The sequence below is a fragment of the Eumetopias jubatus genome, unplaced genomic scaffold (assembly GCF_037043125.1).
Source record: "Eumetopias jubatus isolate StellerSeaLion01/CBP00866 unplaced genomic scaffold, mEumJub1_p1.0 scaffold_3, whole genome shotgun sequence".
Taxonomy (NCBI): domain Eukaryota; kingdom Metazoa; phylum Chordata; class Mammalia; order Carnivora; family Otariidae; genus Eumetopias; species Eumetopias jubatus.
Window position 1 is genome coordinate 10,409,194 of NW_028274809.1, and position 20,132 is coordinate 10,429,325.

The 20,132-nt window shown below is 44.1% G+C and overlaps 1 protein-coding gene across 1 annotated transcript in view; it reads left to right on the top strand.

Annotated features, from left to right (window-relative positions):
* Window positions 1-20,132, top strand: part of DNER (delta/notch like EGF repeat containing) — a 295,345-nt gene that overhangs the window by 128,190 nt on the left and 147,023 nt on the right. Inside the window, exons 3-4 of the mRNA XM_028105280.1 lie at window positions 1,444-1,538; window positions 3,632-3,798. Of these exons, the coding sequence (XP_027961081.1) occupies window positions 1,444-1,538; window positions 3,632-3,798 (262 nt within the window). The remainder of the gene's footprint in view (window positions 1-1,443; window positions 1,539-3,631; window positions 3,799-20,132) is intronic.

Consider the following 20,132-nt stretch of genomic DNA (forward strand, 5'->3'; position numbering starts at 1 on the left):
TCTAGAAGTTTCCCTTATTGTTATAAAAGAGACAGGGCAGCATTTCTTCTTTTATTTTCTTGGGTAGTTCTAACCAGTTGACCCATTTTTTTTTTCATTGCCACACAATTTATGAAGGCCATATTCAGACTGCAGGACAGTGTTTTCAGCCTACCTAAAAAACTGTGAATGTGTTCTGATTTCAGACTTTTAATAAACGCTTTGAAGTTTTGATTTGAACCTTCCTTGCAGAGTGACTCACTTCTTAAATGTGAACTCGATTGATTCTACGTTTGTCAAGGAAGTGTCGCTTAAAGACAGTTTCTCCCCAGCCAGCCATTGAAATCTCTGTATTTAAAGACATGCTATCCTACTGTTAGTAAATGTAGAAAGAAATGCCTCATCTTCCCAGCATGCTGTAATTTCTTAGGCTGTTCAAGAAGGAGGTTAAAAAGTTGCCAGGGGAAGATGGGAAAATATTTGGGTTTCCCCTTTTATTGAGTAATGAGGCTTCAGAAACATGAAGCTGTTTGGAATCTTAAGGGACTGAGATTGATGTAACAGTTGTCAGTTAACACAAACTGAACAGGTGGGACTTGCATTTTTGAATATCCATGGCAGGCCTTCTCCATGGCACTTAACCCTTAGGCCTTCTGGACCGGAAGTTCTAAGTGTTGGGTATGGGTGGAAGGGCCGAGAATTCCTGTACTGTTCTCAGTTAATTCACTGATGAGGGATACATTTAATACCACTTTGTTTTGACGCTCCTGGGGGAAGACTGTGCTCATAGCACGAGGAATAAATGAATAAATTGGTCTGAACCACCTCACTTGGACACAGCTCCAGTGTTCACAGCATGTTTTCTGGAAGAATGCAATTACTCCCCGCCTCTTGAGCCCCTTTTTTGTAGGCATCAGCATGTTGCTTTTGGGAGCGTGTCACTTACAAAATGAAGGGGTAGTCCACGGGGTAAAAATAGGCAGCTTCCCAGCTCCTTGGCCTTAGCCTGTGCTCCCAAGACCCACCTCTGCAAGGAGCAGGGTCACTCAGACCAGGTGCTTCTTGCCAATTGCTCGTTCTAAGGCTTGCTTTCCTAGTTTATGCCTGCTGTGTGTAAGCCAGTCCTCAAAGTCTGCCTTCTTGTTCTGGAAGCAGTTAGTCCCCCATGACCCCAGACTGAGCCTAGAGCAGGGGCCAGTGACTGCTCGCTAACCAGAAGAGAGGACCCTGTTCACCAGTGATAGCAATCCAAGAATGGGTAGATGGCTCTCAGGAAAGCTTTGGCATTTCAGAAAATCAAATGGCAGAGCTTTAGTTTGCTTTTGAGTTTGTAAGGTTTCATTGTCCCCTCTTTGTCTTCACCGCAGTGTCATCCAAAGCCTGCTCATGGGATTTTGCTTTGTAATATTATCTTGTATTACGATCGACCCCGATAATTTATTTCTCCCCCACTTTCTTCCCCAGGTCATGCCAGATATTGCCTGTGGGAATGCGAGTTCTAACAGCTCTGCTGGTGGCCGCCTGGTATCCTTTGAAGTGCCACAGAACACCTCAGTCAAGTAAGAAAACCTGCAGCTAGAAACCGTTAAGCTCGATATGGTGGCCCTAAGCGGGGTTGTGTCCATCCATGTCACTGGTCAGTCTAGTGGGAATCATGAATGGAGTTCCATGTGTAGATGTGGCCTAAATCACTCAAAACCTGGAAGGACCTATTTCAGGGGAGACTATTGCAGTGGGGATCCAGTTGGGCTGGGGATGGTGAATTGTGGAATTGGATGGGATGAGTAAGGTGTGGGATCAGAAACCCTGAGGCCTTGGATAAGATCCAGAGCCAGACCCTTCACTTCCCAAATGACTTTTGCTTCCAAAATTCTTTGGCCTCTTATGATTTTAGTGGGCCACTGGTTAAATTCATGGGCATAATTTAAAATGCAAACATTACAATTTTGTTTTTAAAAACAAGCATCTGAGGAGAGAGTATTTTGTTTGGCTTTGCTTTCAACTTAAGCTCTTTCAAATGACGTACTGCCCACTGTCACTGGTGGGGATGGGGAAGAGGCAAGGGCCGAGAACCTGCTGTGTGTCAGGCAGGAGTGTGTCGGGGGGGTGAGTGAGGGTGGGGAGTGGCGGGTAGAGCCAGCCCCGGAGTGACCCATTCCTGTCTGACAACTCCCACTGCTCAGCCTTTCTCTGTTGCTATTACCCACCCACCCCCCATCCCCACGCAACCGAATGGGAATTTGCTGGCCAGTCTTCAGGGACTTTAGAGGGACACTTGATCCTGGTGAGCTAGTGCGCTGTATCAGCTCCCCTTAAAGGGGGCAGTGGGCACTATAGACCTCTTCCATTTATACAGAAGCATTTTTGCCCACCTTACCTTCTGCACAATGGAGCTGAAATGCATCCCCTCCCCTGGAGCCTTGAACTCACTCTGCTGGGGGGCGAGTCAGGATGGAGAGTGAACTCTGCCCAGGGAAGAAGGCCCCGTTGGGAGAAAGGTGTGGCCTCTGAGGCAGCTTCCACTTCTACCAGCAGGGGGACCCCGGTCCTAGTGTTTTACTGCTCAGAATACAGACGGAAGTAAGAGCCAGCTTTAGGGAAATAAGGACCCGGAGTTTCCTTTAGGTTTATGAAACCTTCTCCTAGTGCTTTCTCGTCTGGCTCATATGATCTGACTTTCATAAGCCTTCCCAAATAGTTCTGATCTTTTATCCCTTTAGATGCTTTTTGTTTTTTTACCCCGTCTCAACAAACTTGGAAGTTCTCCAAGACCCTCCTAGGCTGCAGGACTGGGCAAAATAGCAGGCTGACCCAGGCTGAGTGAGATGGAAGTGCCGAATAACCTCTGGGTGCCCTGAATTCACTTGTAAGGGTTGCTAGCCCCTGAGACTTTCATTTATTCATGAATTCAACCTTTTGGCAAACTCCGATTGAACACCCTGCTGCAAGCCAGGAGCTCTGCGCGCGGAGTACGCTGATCTCCTGCAGGTGGAGACCTGCTTCTCCAGGAGCACGGACAAAGGGGAGGGGCGGCTGCTGGGTGCTGGGAAGAGGGTCAGGGAGGGTCTCAGAGAAGAGGTGATCTGCGGGTTAAGGCTTGCAGAATGGCACGTGAACCAGGCGCATGAGCGTACAAAGGCTGGGAGCTGGGACAGGACGTTCTTGGGGAGGGACCGTAGCTCCAAGTTTGAGCTTGAAAGGCGAACTGAGGCCAAGGCTGATTTGCTTTCTAGCATCCCATTCTTTGATTTTACCCTGGAAACAAGAAAAAGGCCAAGAGAAGCCCGAAGCATGGGTCGTGACACACTGTCGCTCATGTGGGCAGCACAACTCAGGGGCTGTTTGGGGATGCATGACACATTTATAGTAAATTCAAGCAGGGCTCCATACTGTGTGGATGCAGAAGGATTTGTCTCTAAAAGAACTCAAGATGCCCTTTTATTATTGATTACAATTGTTACGCAAAGGTGAATCATCCATTCGTGATCTCGTGGTCTATTTTTAAGCAAGTGGGAGACAGACCTTTGTAATGATTTCCCGAGACCTTGGTGGCTGCACATGTCATTTTATTTTTATTTATAAATTTGACGGACTAGTCCTAAGATGAATTTTTCTGAAAGGGACTTCTGGTTCACTCCATTCCTGTTTTCAGAATTCGGCAAGATGCCACTGCCTCGCTGATTTTGCTGTGGAAGGTCACGGCCACGGGATTCCAACAGTGCTCCCTCATCGATGGGCGGAGTGTGACTCTCCTCCAGGCCCCCGGGGGCCTGGTCCTCTTGGAGGAGATGCTCGCCTTAGGACATAACCACTTCATCGGTGAGTTATGGAAGTCTACCCGACAAGACATCTGCTTCTGCCTTGATTTTGTGTTTAGAGAAGGTGGGGAGGGCGTTTTGCTCAGATAATCGGAATTCTAGACATCAACACTGTTTCCTCCATTTTAGGTGAGGTTTTACTTATGATCAAAACTGATTTCTAAAAGTCACTCAGTGTGGACAAAGCATGTGCTCTGAAATCCTGAGACTGTATCCCAGCTCCGGACAAAGCGACATGGATGTGTGACCATTGGTACTTAAAGCTCGAATCTGCTTTCTTTTTGACTCTAGTCTGCGTTCTCTAGGACTTGTGCGCAACTGGAGGCCCTGAATGTTGGTCTCTCAGAAAAACCCTGTTCTCAACTGAGTTAGGCCTGACCTAGGACCCTGGGCACAGCACCTCAGAAGCGATTTGCTACATCGGAGCCTCCGAATCACAAGTAACTTGAGGATAACGGCTCCTTTTGGGGCTCCTCTTCCCCACACCCACCTCTCCCTCCCTTTTGACTTTTCACTTTCCCAAATATACTTAAATCTGCAGTTTAGCCTTCGCTATACTACCGCATGCTCAATTAGCTGTCTTCAGATTCCTCTGTCCTGGGGTGGAAATGGACTTCATAAAGCGAGCCATCCCCACCCCCACTGCCCCTGCTTCTCCCAAGGGCTACTCCTGGGCAGTTTCCAGAGGACCCTTCCCCTGGTTGGCATTCTGACGGCATCCTGCATTGTCTTCATCCCTCCCCCAGCACAGAACATTTTTGGAGTTGGAACTTGTAACTCCAGCCCCTAAACAGGCCCATATCATCAGCTGCTTTCTTAGAGCTTGTTGCTCATGCAGCCTCAACTCAGAAACACAAGCTCAAGTTCAGACTCCATCCACCCCAGTCCTGTGCCCTCCAAGTAGCCCCCTGCATCCTGCTGTTAATGCCTTCTCCTGTCTGCTCATATATTCCAACAGCCCTCCCCTGGAGGGGGGCAGACACAGCATTCGTCTCTCAGGGGTGTTGTGAGGGTTCAGTGTGATGATGGATGTGCAAGTGTACATTACAAATAATTCAGGATGATTCCAGGCTACTTAGGGGACTTCCTCTGTTTTTTCCCGAGATACGCTAAATATTTTGCTAAATTAAATGGAAAGTACACAGCAAGACACACTCTCTGAGATATATATTTGATGCAAATATCATAACTTAGATGAACTGATAAAAGGAAATGCTCAGTTTTATATAATTTGTATTGTATTTATACTTGACCGACCCTTCTCTGATAAGAAGGCCATTTCTCAATCGTTGGAAATCCCACTGTGGAGTGGGTTGGGGGGAGCAGGGATTTTATTGGGTGGAGAAATCAGGGTGGGGGCTGGACGTATGAGAAAAAGAGGGCGGGGTATTTAACTTCAGACGGGTGTGTGTCTGTTCAGATGGATGTTGGCTTACCAGCGGGATTTAAGACTGTCCAAGTCAAATCTAAATTTTACTCCCCCAAACATTGCAAGTAACTATTATTTACTTCCATGTCTGTTGTAACAATTTATCTGCAAGGATATAGTTTGTATATTTTGGTAAATAGCTTCAATTTTATTTTGTATTGATTTTAAGTTTTCCTTTTTTAGGGGGTTAAACTGTCCTAGGACATGGAGCTAACATTTAGCAAAAATGTATACGCTGTCACCAGTCTTTAAAATGTCCTTAGTGTCACCAGAGGATATCCATTTGAAATGTTAGCTTATGTTTGATATGACATTTCGTTGTAACATAACTTACAACTTCAGACTGATGTTGGGGGTAAAGAGGGAGATCAAGAAAGAAGGATTTTCTAGCATTGATATAATTTTATACTCTTGAGATACAAGGAATTTTATGAACTCCAACAGAATTTGCGCTCGTTTTGCTAACAAAAAAATTTCATGGAAAAAATTGTGTATTGGGTTCAAATGTGTTGCTACTCGGAGGAATAATTTTTAGAAATTTAATTTGATATATTAATAACTAGGGAATTTTTTTCTCAAAAATTATATTCAGGGTATGATGAGGAGACAATGATTTTGAGTAACATCCTTTCTTTCTCTAACCCATTATTTCCCATTTGGAAAATTTGTGATCTGATGTCTTTTTAAATTTCCTATGCTGAAAATTTTAAGTGTTCTTTGCGGCTTTGTATTGGAGTGCACAATCTTTCGGTGTTAGTCTTTTTCAGGGTAGGGGACAGCCTCGTCACAGGCTCCTTCTGGGGAAGAATGGCTAGCTTCCTCCCAATGCAAGATGGGCTACAGCCAGACGCTGCCACACCGACTTCCTTTACGAGGTCTTTTATCTCAAAGAAACGAGATTTATCTTTTATAACCATCATGGACGTCTTATGCTTACTACATCGACACGTGCTTCATGCTCTTTTTGTTAAATTGTTTTTTAAAAGGCAGCTTCTTAAAATGATTCCTTTTTACAAGCCTGGGCTCTCTAGACGTGAATACAGTTTAGCTCAGAACCAAAAGACTGTTCTGCAGAGTACAACAGCCTTGGTTTGACAGATGAACGAAGGGAGGCCAGTGCGGGTGGGAGGAAACTTCCACGCCAAAGGGGCTGTAAAGTTCCGGAGTCGTGGTGCTGTGTTTTAGTCACTTCCTCTCCCGTCTAAAAAGAAAGGCACTTGCAGGAATTGACTGTCCCCTCTCTGTGCCCTTCCTTCTCGATGGGTTCCACACACACAATACCCAAAGGTATTTTAATATTTCTACGCAACAGAACAGAGGAGTCCCTTCTGTGTCTTTGGGAGATAAACTTGGTCACTGTCGCCTGCTTTATACAAATACTCTTTTTAAAAGTTTATTGCCAAGAGCCTGTGGATGTTCTGCATGTTCCAGATGATGATAATGTACTTGTATTTGACCTATTTCAGTGACACTCCGCTGGATTTTTAAAAACCGTTTCCCTTCATTACCATTGCCTTATGAATATTTATAGTCTTTCATAGAAAGAAAGAAATGATAAGATATTTCACGAAGCGTGTAACTCTTCCTTCCGTGCCTCAGTGCGCCCGCCGCTTTCCCCCGTGTTGTCATCCAGTTGCCACACTCCTGGTCTTCTCCGTCATCATCCCCTTGGCTTTTCCTAAATATGCTTCTTTCAGCTATGTTCCTTGCTTTATGCACTGTTTTGAGATCAGTAACTAAATTGACCTTTGTGTAGTGTTGTCTGCTCTGTGGCTAGCAGCCAAGCAAGGAACCTGAGCCCCCTGAGTGATTTATCCGCCCAGTGGTTCCTGTCCCTAGATGGGAAGGATGCATGGTTCTGGTTGCATTTCTGTGACAAGCCGTTGTCTTGTCTTCTGTGAGGTATTTTTTTTTTTCTTTTTTTACTTGGAGTTGCTTGGACACATTGCTCTGATAGACACTGTCAGGGATGAGGGCCTGCTGTGTAGCCTCTGTGTGAGAACATTTCCTCAGGGAGAAAACCCCGTTGAACTCCATCTGTAGGCTTTTCTTTCTCTGGTCACCTGCCTCTAGGCGTAGCTCCCAGTACTTCTGCTTGGTGAACTCTGTCCACCCACTGCCTGCCCCCTCCCAACCTGGACCTCCCCTACTTCCCCATCTTCTCCAAACCTCAGCCCCCCCCCCCACATCTGTTCCTCTCCAAGACCTCATTTAAACTCTCCTGATTTGGAGTGCTTTAGGAGAAAAGTGGCCAGCCCAAAATTCTAGTCTACCTGGCTTCTCAAATCCTCTTAAATTCTCATAAATTCTTCCAGACACACAGACAACCCTGGAATATTCTCATAGTTCTTCTTTTGATCAGAAGACCCAGGTGGGGTATATCTGCTTTACCCATACTTTTGTTGACCTGCCTGCTCAGAGAAACCCCGCATTTTCCTTCATACTTCTCTCTTTTATAACCCATATCTGCTGTCACCTCGATCTGCCATTTTCTTTCTTTCCTCATCTTCGAAATTATTTTTGCTTCGATGTAGCTCATTCTCTTCTCCATTCTTTTCTGATGGCGGTCTAGCTGCTCATATTTGCCCTTCTGTCTTCCCTCATTGTCTTCTCCTGCCTCTAAGCCACGATTTTTTCCTATCACCTTTCACCGCCTTTGTATCATCCTTTCTTGCAATTTTTAGTACATTTTTAACATCTAATTTATCTCATAAAAATAAGTGCATTTTTATGTTTAATCCACACCGGTGGTATTTCATTTGCGGCCTATGAAAAAGCTGCTCTTAGGGCTTGAGATCTGCTTTAACTTCACAAAGAAATGAGTGGTGTAGCATGTAGCTCATAGCAGTGCTCTTGTAGGAGCTGGGCTCACTTCTTCAGGATTACAGCTACTAAATTAGCTGAGAACCCTAGAAATAATGACTTCCATGTCTTTGTAATGGATGTCTTAACTAGATTGGAAAATTTCCCATTTTGCCTATGACCCTTTTGTGCCTCCTGGGAGCTGTAGAGCGCTTTAAGTTGCCTTGATTCTATATTTTCAGCTTAAAAAGATTCTTGTCTTGCAAAGTGATTTCTAAAGCAGTGCGTTCTCTTTATTTTCTTCTCTTGACAAATAAGGAGGCATAACGCAGTACTTTAGCAGGTGCAATGAAGGTTGAGACTTTTCTTTTCCTTTGGTAAGAAGCTTCACTGGTGCGGTGGTCCTTCACAGCCTCAGTTTAGATCATTACGGACTTAACTGATAGATTTATCCTCACTGACATCACGATGTGTCCTTGGAGATAAAGTCTTTTGTAGTCTAACAGTTTATACTGACTTTAAAAAAAAAACAAACAATTTTTAAAACACAACCAACTGATGCTTTATTCCTAGGCCGAAGTTCCTAATCTGGGCTCAATTTGACCACGATTTTATGGCGGCCATGGGGTTCAAAGGTCACTTTTCGAGAATCCCACGAATATCCCGCACTGGAGACTTTTATGTGTTTGTGGCCAAAAGTTCACTGGATTCTCAAAGATATCTGAGTCCCCAAATTTTAGAACCTCCACTTTAAGCTATGCACATGATCATGTGAGAATACATATGCTTTTCAACATTCTCTGCTCATTTAGTGTCGTTTCTTTTGGCAGATATACCTACTTCCCATGTCCCCATATCAGGGAACTTAACCTACTTTTATTTACTTACACTTGTAGGCAGCAGAGCTGTGGGAAACACTCAGTTCTGCATTAGTTTAGAAACTTCACGTTGCATGCCTCGCATTTTCCAAGCATGGTGCCAGCCTGGAAATGCGAAGATGACTTCACTGTGGTCTCTGAGTGAGTGAATGGGGCGACAAAGACAGAGACAAGTGCTATAGACAAGGGATGTGCCAAAGGGGCCCAGGATTCAGAGGAAGGAGCAGCTAACTGCTAGGGGGATGTAGGACAGGCAAAGCAGTCTCCTTGGATGTACAAAGTGCAGTGTGTGGCATTTTGGTGGCACGGGAGTCTGTGTCATTAAGATAATTTAATGATAGTTCTAGAAATTGATTAATGGCCATCACAACTGGAAATAGAATTTAATTTCAGCATGCGTGTGACGGACTCTCCCATCCATTCTTCCAACTGCCTCTCATCTTGGATATGAACACATTTATATAAAGTGCTCCAGGTATGAATTTTATTTCCTGGGTTCTCTGTTTATCTTCAACGGGCAAAAGAGGGACCTTCTAGTCTTTGATGTGAATTTCTAGGTAGTCCTTTGGAATCCTTCAATAAAGCTCTATTTTCTTATTCCTGAACTCTCTCTCTTTCTCTCTCTCTCCTTCGTCTGGGTAAACCCTTCCTGTGAGCCTTGACCTTTAAAATGTAAGTTTCAAAAGCAAGTCAGCTGGAGCTGGGATGTTTCATCCTGTAAGTTTGATGAAGAGAATGATTTGGGGGAATGTGTCCCAACAAGACAGGAGACACCATGAGGACCACACCAGTTAGGGTAAGGGTGGTGGGCAGGATTCAAATGGGAAAAGTTCCAGTAAGAAAGGAGGGACAGGAGATTTCTTAACGTCATAGTTTGGCTGGAGAGCTTCCCAAAGTCATGCATAGTGTCCAATATTAACTCTTTTGCATGTGCCTGTTTTAGTCATTTAGACATGAGATCTCTAGACAGAGGTCTTACTTTATCTCAGCCATTTCTTGATGGATTCTTTCGTTTCTCAGGAGTTAAAAATAGCCAGGAGATACATAGGCCAGACACTGCCCCTCTCCACCTGCTATGCTTCTTCATCTTGTTTGTGGCTAGCTTCCAACTCTGCGTGACCAGCCCCTGGCCGTGAAGACCACATGGCTCCAGCATCTGGCTCCCTGTGGAAGACACAGGGTGTCAGGGAAGGGGTGTGATGAGCAAAAGGCCAGGTCTAGACCAGGACTTGTCAGAAGGAAGGATTCCCAAGTGGAGTAAAAAATGCTTAGCATTACGTTTTCCTCTTACTTGTCAGAAAGGCCACTGGGAGATGAAGAACCACATTGGTAATTCACCTCTTAACAACTGTGAAGATTTTATGGCCTGCTTATCTCTCTTCCACACACTCTTTAAGTTATATTTTTCCAGGCTCTGATGTCCATTTTAATTTGTACTTCACTATTAATGGTATGCATTTTCTGTGAACTCCTCGGATCTTACGGAATAAGGTAGGCTATGAAGAAATAAGATATTCATGGGGGCACTTAAAATTTCAGTACATTCTATTACTGTACCTTGATAACACCTTCGTGATTATGATGTGTTTTAGGACTGTTAGAAAGAATAAGGATGGGTATTTGCATCCTAGCTCTGACCCGGCAAAGTAGGATTTGATTCTTGGAAGTATAGTAAGTCATCATTCCCGTTTGTAGGTTACTATCAGATTCGTTTCTAAAATTACCCCTGTGTTCTTGCAGTATCAGACCTTGCTTACTTGCATGAAGTCTTCAGGCTTCCTTTCTTTAGACCCTCAGCAGGTCATTCTCAAACAAGCAATTTTTTTTATTTTTAAGATTTTATCTATTTATTTGACAGAGAGAGAGAGAGAGAGAGAGAGAGAGAGAGAGAGAAAACACAAGCAGAGGGAGGGGCAGATGGAGAAGGAGAAGCAGACTCCGGGCTGAGCAGGGAGCCTGATGCGAGACTTGATCCCAGGACCCCGAGATCATGACCTGAGCTGAAGGCAGATGCTTAACCGACTGAGCCACCCAGGCACCCCAAACAAGCGATATTTTACTAGCTCCTATTTGTGAAGGTGGATCGAATATACACCTTGTCATCTAAATCTGGGTTTCTGAGGTCTCTGGCCCTTTGGCTGTACAGTGAGCTGGAACCTTCCTCTCTCAGCCCACAGGCACTGAGCCTCCTCTACCTTTCCGGGTGAAATCTGATTTCTTGCAAGCATAAGGTCCCACTGTCCCGAGTAATCCCTTCACCACTGCCACCCCTTCTGGCTCCTGTTCCATGATAGGTCTCGTCTCTGTGCTCTGGACCCTGTCTGTCTTCTTGATACTCCCAGAAGTTCTTCCGAGCTCTTATGTACTGATGCCAGCCCAGAGTGGGGCTGTTTTTTTTTTTCCCCCCGCCTCTGAATCCTGTGGTTTGAATTGCTGGTCACCCTTTTCAGATGTTCATCTTACCCAGCCCTGCACATTCCTGTTTGTTCTTGTTTCTCTATTGTCTTGTCTCTGGTATCATTTTTGCCTAGCTCTGTCTCCTTCTGCTTTTTCTAACTCATGACATTTTTGCTTTACCAGCTAAGTCTCACTTTTCCTTCTGATAATCCTATTGTCAGCCAGCATCACACAATGTAGAATCTGAATGTTCTCTATCCCCCCCTTTTTTTTGTATGTTGATTTTACATCTTTAATTAGACTGTAAATTTCTAGAGAGGAGGGACCATATCATAGCTCCTTAGACCGTGAGGGCCATATGATAGCCACCCGAGTGATTATATTTTGTTCATATGTAACAGTTATTCTGCTCAGTAAATGCCGTGTGAAGAAAATTTCTAATTGCAAGTGTCAGTCTTAAGAATTCTTTGTAGATGTTTCAACCCACCTCTATGACGTTTAAACTTTCCCCCCTTTGTTACATTAAAAGTACTTGAAGATCAAATACCAAAAAAGAAAAAGGAAAGAAAGAAAGATAGAAAAACTTTCCATCATTCTTTTGGGGATGCTACATTTTACATTTTGTCCTTTAAAATGTCTTGCTCTGGAGGCCCGGGGTAAAATAGTCAAAGAAAATTTGGAAAAGGTACCTGCTATAGAATCATTAACATCTTCTTTTGCTAACACCTTAAGATTTAACAAAGAAAATGCAAATGTCTCACTCTTTCATGGTCACCCTAAAACCACAGTTGAATATGGTCTTTTGAACTACCTGAAATAGAGAGAAGAAACTTGGAAAAGTTTAAATAAAGAGCAATAGTTGGAACAACAGTAGAGTATAAGATTGCCCTGCACAGCATAATTGGGGTAAAATTCTTATAGTTTCCATTTGTCTAGTTGGGAGATTTCTATTAAATTAAATTTTACTTAAATCAAAACCACATTTCTATATTATTAGCAATCATGATTATCGTTTTTGATCTTTTTATTACTGGTAATGAATATTAGAATTTTTTGTTAGCTGGCCTTGCATTTCAATGCCTTGCTCTTATTTTCCTAAAAACTGTCACGATCAGCATCATTCGTGTATTGGTACCTATTGATTGTGGTGACAAACTAAGCCTTGTTAACAAACACACATTCCATTGTGGACATGCATGGTCCCTAGAGGTGCTGTCTAAGGTCCCCCGCTGAGTGTCGGTTGCCCCGGCTGTGGTGGCATTGGGGAAGGTGAGCAAGGAAGATGTTTCTCTTACCCTTCAGGACAGTCTGGAATCAGGCTTTGTGGAAGGCAGCTTGATGGTCTACTCTCAGAGCTGGCTGTTCCACATCAGAGTCTTCTGCAAGCTCCTCAGGTCATTCTTTCACACACCATAATTTGTGCAAATTCTAGGAACTAATCAGGAAGTAAAGGACAACCATAGGATAGAGTAGAACCAGTCAGGGTTCATGCCTTTTAGCATGACTCTAAGTTAGAAAGCCGCTTCTGTAGATTTCGAGCACCAGTTTCAGGATTTAGGAGAACAAAGAGACTGCGAGGTAGTTCTCCTGTGTGGGCCTGAGGCATCAGGGGGAGGGGCTGGCTTGGTTTCGAGAAGCAAACTCAAGGTATGTCTTCATAATCATAAATTTTCCCTTTCTCCCTCTCCATTCTGCCGCCTTGTCTCTCCCTCTCCCTCAGCCTTTTTTTTTTTTTAAGATTTTATTTGTTAGAGAGAGAGAGAGAGAGCACATGAGAGGGGGGAGGGTCAGAGGGAGAAGCAGGCTCCCTGGGACTCCAGGATCATGACCTGAGCTGAAGGCAGTTGCTTAACCAACTGAGCCACCCAGGTGCCCCTCTCCCTTAGCCTTTTATTTAAAAAATGAAAGTAGTTCATTTTACTTATAGATTACTGTGGCAAAATTAAGTAATAAGAAAAATTATTATTATTATTTTTTAAGATTTTATTTATTTATTTGACAGAGACAGAGAGACACAGCAAGAGCAGAAACACAAGCAGGGGGAGAGGGAGAGGGAGAAGCAGGCTCCCCGCCGAGCAGGGAGCCCGATGCGGGGCCCGATCCCAGGACCCTGGGACCATGACCTGAGCCGAAGGCAGACGCTTAATGACTGAGCCACCCAGGCGCCCCAGGAAAATTATTTTTATATTTTAAAGAATTTCTTGTTAACTCTGAAAAGAAATACCTTATTCCTTAACCGATATTAGTTTTAACCCAAATCTAATCCATAGACTTGGATTGAACTGTGTTTTTTTTCTTTTAACTTAGAGACACACCTTCTCAGGGCTTTACCAGTTCCCTTTCAAAGCTTTTCTTAACTTATGTCAGTGCAAATTTCAACTAAGAAAGTAAGTTCACGAATTGCTGTGTTTATAGCCAAACTTCTGCCCCTCCATTATGTCCCTCTTTTTCTTCACTTTAAGGGGGAGGGAGGAGATGGGGAGGGAAGGAGGGAAAGAGGTTGAGTCTCAGGGTTCAACCTGGGACTGTGGTTCTCTCACTGAAAAGGTAAGTTCTCTCACTAAAGTTAAGTTTCTCTCACTGAAAGTTAATTTTCTAATTTACTCTCTTTTGAAAATTAAAAAGGCTCTATGACAATAGATAATATAAATATAAATAATATTCATGTTTTTTTTGGAAAGAGGAACACATTCATATGCTGTTTGGTTATTTGCCTTTTTCACTTAACATGTCACTGACATTCTTTTGTGTTAATAGGTGAAAATCTGTCGTATTCTTCTTAATGGCTGTATAGTGTTCCGTTGGATCTGTGTACTATAATTTATTTAATCAGTATGCTGTTGTTCAACAATTAGCTCCTGCATTTCTTTTGCCTTTTAAGACAGAATTTCAAATACTGTTATGACCTCATCTTTGTATCCTTTCTGGTGATTTATTTAAGTTAAATTTCCAGATGGAGAATTTGCTGGATCAAAGGGCTTGTATATTTTAATAAGAACACATTCTTGCCTAGCTCACATTATCAAATTGTCCTTAACTTTCTTCCAGTTTTCACTCAGGATAGCCAGTTTATCTTTGGAATAGTGTGTTGTTGCCCTTGAATCAACTTGTGGCTGGTTGCTGTTCATTGGATTCAACTTCGTGTTTAGATACACCTCTTAGCAACTTCCTTAGTGATCTGAAACACTTAGCGATCTCCACAAAGGAGAAAAATGGTCATTAACAGTTTCCAGAGAAAGGACAGTACAAATCTCTTTTTTTAGAAAATATTTTATTTATTTATTGACAGAGAGAGGGGGAGAGAGAGAGCACAAGCAGGGGGAGCGGCAGAGGGAGTGGGAGAAGCAGGCTTCCTGCTGAGCAGGGAGCCCGATGCAGGACTCAATCCCAGGACCCTGGGATCATGACCCGAGCTGAAGGCAGATGCTTAACCGACTGAGCCACCCAGGCGCCCCCAGACAGTACAAATCTCTTTAAGCAGAAGATATTTAAAGTGCTTGCACATCAGAGTCCTAGTAAATGGGATGGTTTCATTGTATTATTGTGTTTGTACATCTGAGTCAATGTAAAATGGCGGATGGGGTGATGGGGAATGAAGAAGAGCGGTTGCTGTTGTCACACTCTCTAACACCTGGTCAATTTCTAGTGACATTTCTCCTGCTTAATGTTATGCAAAGAACTTTTGTATTCCAGTAGGGCTGTAACCCCTGATTCCATTGCCATCTCCTTCTCTTAGGTTCTTTTGCTTTCCCATCTCCATATGCTGAAGGGAGATAGTTAAGTTCCATTTCATGTAAACTTTTTATGAAGTCAGAATTATTCTCTGAGAATGGGGCAAAGGATTGTCCAGAAAAGACAAATATTCTGGAAAACCCATCAGGGATGCTTTAGAGATAATCATTTGACTTTGACACAAGATCATAGTAGTTGCAGTTGTTTTTCACAAAGCTCTTGGGTCTAAAACTGAGAGCAGCAAGTAAATGGACCAAAATAGGGTACGTCAGCAGGAGAAAATTGTCTAGTTTTTTTGTGAAGAATATAAATAATTAGGATTGCATTTCAAAAAGTCTCCCTTGCGTTCTCCTTTCTAATGCTCTCTCTGACATTTGGGTTTTGAATGCCATGATATTTTTGGTATTCACACACATCCCGAACAAGCAATGCGCTCACGGTTGTCCTCTTTTAATGGCGTAATTGTGAGTTTGACCTACAAAAGTTATATTTGCTTGGTAGACAAATGGAAAATCTCTTTAAATAAATACACTGACAAATACTGTTTGGCTATATCAGTAATAACAGATGCCAGCCTCTGGAACATTATCATGTTAAAAAACCAGATCTGCATCCTCTGCTCGTCCATCCAGATCCCTGTTTACCATCAACCAATGCTTATTGATAAATTGCCACTTTTAAGGCACTGTGCTCAGCCCTGGGGCTACAAAGAAATATAAGACCCCAGTTCCTGAATTTGAGAGATTTTAAAATGCCTCCAGGCAGACAGGACATACTCATTATGTAACCCAGATAACTCTCGTTGTCCCATGGTTTAGTCTTGTTCATAAAGTCACATCGAATAAACCCAGTCCAGTAGCCAATAATGGGTTAAAACACTTGGAATCTTTATTCATCTTTTTGAGAGAACACGAATAGCAGTGGGAAGAATGCATTCCTATCAAGCAGCAAAAATCTTTTTTTTTTAAAGATTTTATTTATTTATTCATGAGAGACAGAGAGAGAGAGAGAGAGAGAGAGGAGCAGAGGGAGAAGCAGGCTCCCTGCTGAGCAGGGAGCCCGACGCGGGACTCGATCCCAGGACCCTGGGATCATGACCCGAGCCGAAGGCAGATGCTCAACCATCTGAGCCACCCAGGCGCCCAAGCAGCAAAAATCTTATTGATCTTCTCTTCTCCTCGCTGCTCTCTTAATAGACTCCATGTGTTTGGTGCTTGCTTTGTGAAATTGTCTCCCCCACTCTCCATGTCTACTCGCCAAAATCTCAGCCCAACACCCACCCAGGCTTTGAGGCTTTTCCCATCTTTTTCTTCTTGCTCTTCTGGCCCTTTGTTCCATATATCAGTGTAGTCTTTTGGGTTTGTTTGCTTTTAGTTCTTCTGTCTTGCCCGTTCCTGGGGTTCTCCATGATTAAGAACTTGCCTGGGAACTGACCCAGCAAGCAAGAGTCCTTTTCCCGTAGAAGCGGAAGTCAGAAGAGTGTAAATATTCATATAATAAGTAATTGCTACTCTTGTTAGATAGTAATGATTTCGAGATGATAAAGAGCCCTTCAAGAGGTAAAAGAGAAGATAAAGAGAATGTATATTAAATATCAGATGAATTGTCTCATTTAAGAGCTACATGAACTCAGAAGGGCAGAATAATCACCAAGCAGAAAGTTCAGGCTTTAGACTCATGTATGTTGAGCTTGGCCTTGAACTGGGGAGGAGGTAAAAGAGGGAAAGACGTTCAAGGGCAGGAGGATTGGTGTGAACGACGATGTGGGAGGGAGATCAGTCTGGCTGGAGCAGTGGACTTCAAGAAGGGAGCCATGGAAGATTCAGAGGAGGATGGGAGGTAGGAGCCAGACTGTAAAAGAGGGGGAGCACAGGTAGGTAAGGGCAGGGGTGCTGGTATCATATGGTGAGCCCTGTGGAGTAGATTTTGGTGGTGAGTGAGAAGAGCCAAAATGAGGTGGGCGGTGGCAGCAGAAAGCAGGACACTGGGTACCAGGGGCATTGGGAAGGTCGATTCTCTAGACGTGATTGAGTGTCAGGGGAGCAAGGAGACAGAGGCAGAGTCAAAAGGGACAGATATCAGAGTTTCAAGCTGGGAGGTATTTCTGTTGGAAAGAAAGGCTTTTCTTTGAAAAGAGCAGCTGCATTCAGTTTCGCCGCGTCTGGGACCTCGTGCAGGCCCTTGGTAGTGGAGAACCCAAGTTCAGGAGGGAGGCTGTGGCTGCAGATGGAAAGGTAGGGCTCGTCTGCTTGGAGCTTAGAAGTGGAGCTTCTGGGAAGGAAGGGAGCTCCCCAGTGAGAAGGAGTAGGCGGGGAGGGCGTTTGGGGAACGACCATGTTGATGATGTTTACGCTGGGCTGGCATCAGGGAGCGAAAGCGAGGGGGCCCGGCAGGCAGAGTGGGGAGCCTAGGAAGGTGGCGGTGGCAGGCCGTGGGAGGGAAAAGCGAATCAGAGAGGGGAATTTCAAGGTTGGAGATCTTAGAGGCAGGGTCATTTTGAGGGTGGCCTCCCCAGCTCTGGTGAGACATTTCTCTTGACAGTCACTCCCCAAACCTTGGCATCACTCTTGAACTTTTTTCTTTCCTCTCCCACATCCATTGACCGTGAAGTCTGTTGGCTCCAACTTCTACGTGTCCGGGATCTGACTGCATCTCTGCATGGCCCTGCTCTCCCACCTGGCCCCCGGCCTCTCTCCTGGGTTATTGCCAGAACCTCCTGACCGGACTCCCTGCTCTTACTCCTGCCCCCACAGCTGGGCCATAATGACACCCCAGGTCTGCTCACAATCCCCAGGGTCTCCTGTTTGACTCCGCCAAGTCTTGGAAGCCAAGACTGAAAGTCCCACGAGGCCTCATATGTGTGTCCCTTCCTCCTCTGACCCCTTGGTCTCCTACTATTCTCTCTCTTGCCCTCACCACTTCCACCATTTCTCCATCTCCTCAGGCACCCTCCCGGCTCTGGTCCTTTGCACTGGCCACCCGCTCCTGCTGGCTCTCTCCCTTACCTGCTTCATGGCCTTGCTTACTTGTCACCTGTCCTGGCCACCCTCTTGTAGAGCTGCAGCCCCCTTTCTCCCCTTTCTCTTCTGTGCCCCAGTACTCCACACCACCTTGCTCTGCTCTCCTCTTCCCCCATAGAACGTATCCCTTTCTAACAGGCAATATGTATATACCTTCTAGAACGCAAGCATGGTGAGGGCAGGAGATTAAGTCTGGCCTGTTTCGTCTTGTATCACAAGCACTTGATGCCATGCCTGGGGGAAGGAGGCATTCAATAAACACCAATCGAATGTATATATTAAATACATTGTGAATTCCTGGTAAGTCACCAGAGGGGGGTTATTTCATAAGTGTGGGAACCCAACTCAAACTTGCTTGTGCAAAACAACCAAAAAACCAGCAAACAGAGGTGGTGAGAGTCTCCCGCCACTGAGCGTCCGGGTGTGGATCTGGAGTCACAGATCCAGTGGCACAGAAAAAACTTGATCAGACACATTTCTCTCAAGACAATGACAGCCTTCTGAAACATTCGGTTTAGGCTTGCTTTAGGTTTTGTGCATCTGATTTTATTTTACAGAATGTGTTGTGGAGACACGTCGATACACATGCCTACACCTGTCCATCCGTCATACGTAGATACACACATCAGTGCACGTGTGTATGTGTGCACGTGCACACACATGGATGCCCCCTCGTGTACATATGCATACATAGACATAGATTTGCTCATACAGAGGCACATGGTCATAGATATGCACGTGTGTGATTTAAAGGACTTGACAGGTGGATGAGCATTAAAGGGTAGATAGCGTGGAGGGGTGAGTGTGAGCATGTAAGGAGACATGAAATTGGACAATTAGTTTGGAAAAAAACAATCTTTAGCGTTGGAAATAACGCTAGTATTTATGTGAAGGATATAGTACACAGTTAATATTCATGAATAAAAACAATCAGCAAAATCATGAATTAATTTTCTATTAATGTGATCATTGTATTTTTCCCTTCTTAAAAAATGTTTATTATTTTAGTCTACAGACAATGTGATCTTAGTTTCAGGTGCACGGCATGGCGATTCAACGATCCTATATTTTATGCAGCGCTCGCCACGATAAGTGTAGTTATTTTCTGTCGCCAAACAATGTTATTTCAATATTATTGAAATAACACTTACTGTGAGCACTGAGGAATGTTTAAAACTATTGCATCCCTGTGTTGCACACTTGAAGCTAACATATTGTATGTCAACTGTACTTCAATTAAGAAAAATATATTGTAGGGGTGCCTGGGTGGCTCAGTAGGGTTAGGCGTCTGACTCTTGGTTTTGGCTCAGGTTGTGATCTCAGGGTCATGAGATCGAGCCCCAGGTCGGCTCCCAGCTCAGTGGGGAGTCTGCTTGAAGAGTCTCTTCCTTTGCCCTCCCCCCACTCTCTCGCTCTCTCTCTCAAATAAATAAATCTATTTTTTGAGAGAGAGAGAGAGAGAGAGAGAGAGAGTGAGCGCAGGCAGGGGGAGGGGCAGAGGGAGAGAGAATCTCAAGCAGCTGAGCAGGAAACCCAACATGGAGCTCGATCCCAGGACCCTGAGATCATGACCTGAGCCACCCAGGTGCCCCCAAATAAATAAATCTTAAAGAAAAATATATTCTATATCTTGACCTTGGTGATGCTTACTAGAGTTTTTACATTTGTGAAAACTCACTGTATCTTACTGTGTGTAAGTTATACCTCAATAAAGTTAATTTAAAAAAATAAATGGAAGCTAGAAAAGACCAGGACCCACTTGATGTGTCAGATCACTTTTTCTTTGTTTCTTTGTTTTGGGGCCTCCGCCTTATACATTGTAATTCCTGTTAGATTTTCCAGTACTGAAGGCCATCTGTTCAGAAAAAGTCAGATTGGGATTTGGGGCAGTCAAGGTTGTAAGGAAGATGGATAGGGTTTTTAATTTCCTACATTGAGTATCCCAGAAAGAATTGATGGTCAGATAGCATTCCTGGGACTTTCGTAGAGCCTGAAGCATAAATAAAATCTGCTCTGGATAGATGAAGGAAACCCTTTGCAGCCCACTAAGCTGCCAGTCACATAGGATTAAAGAATT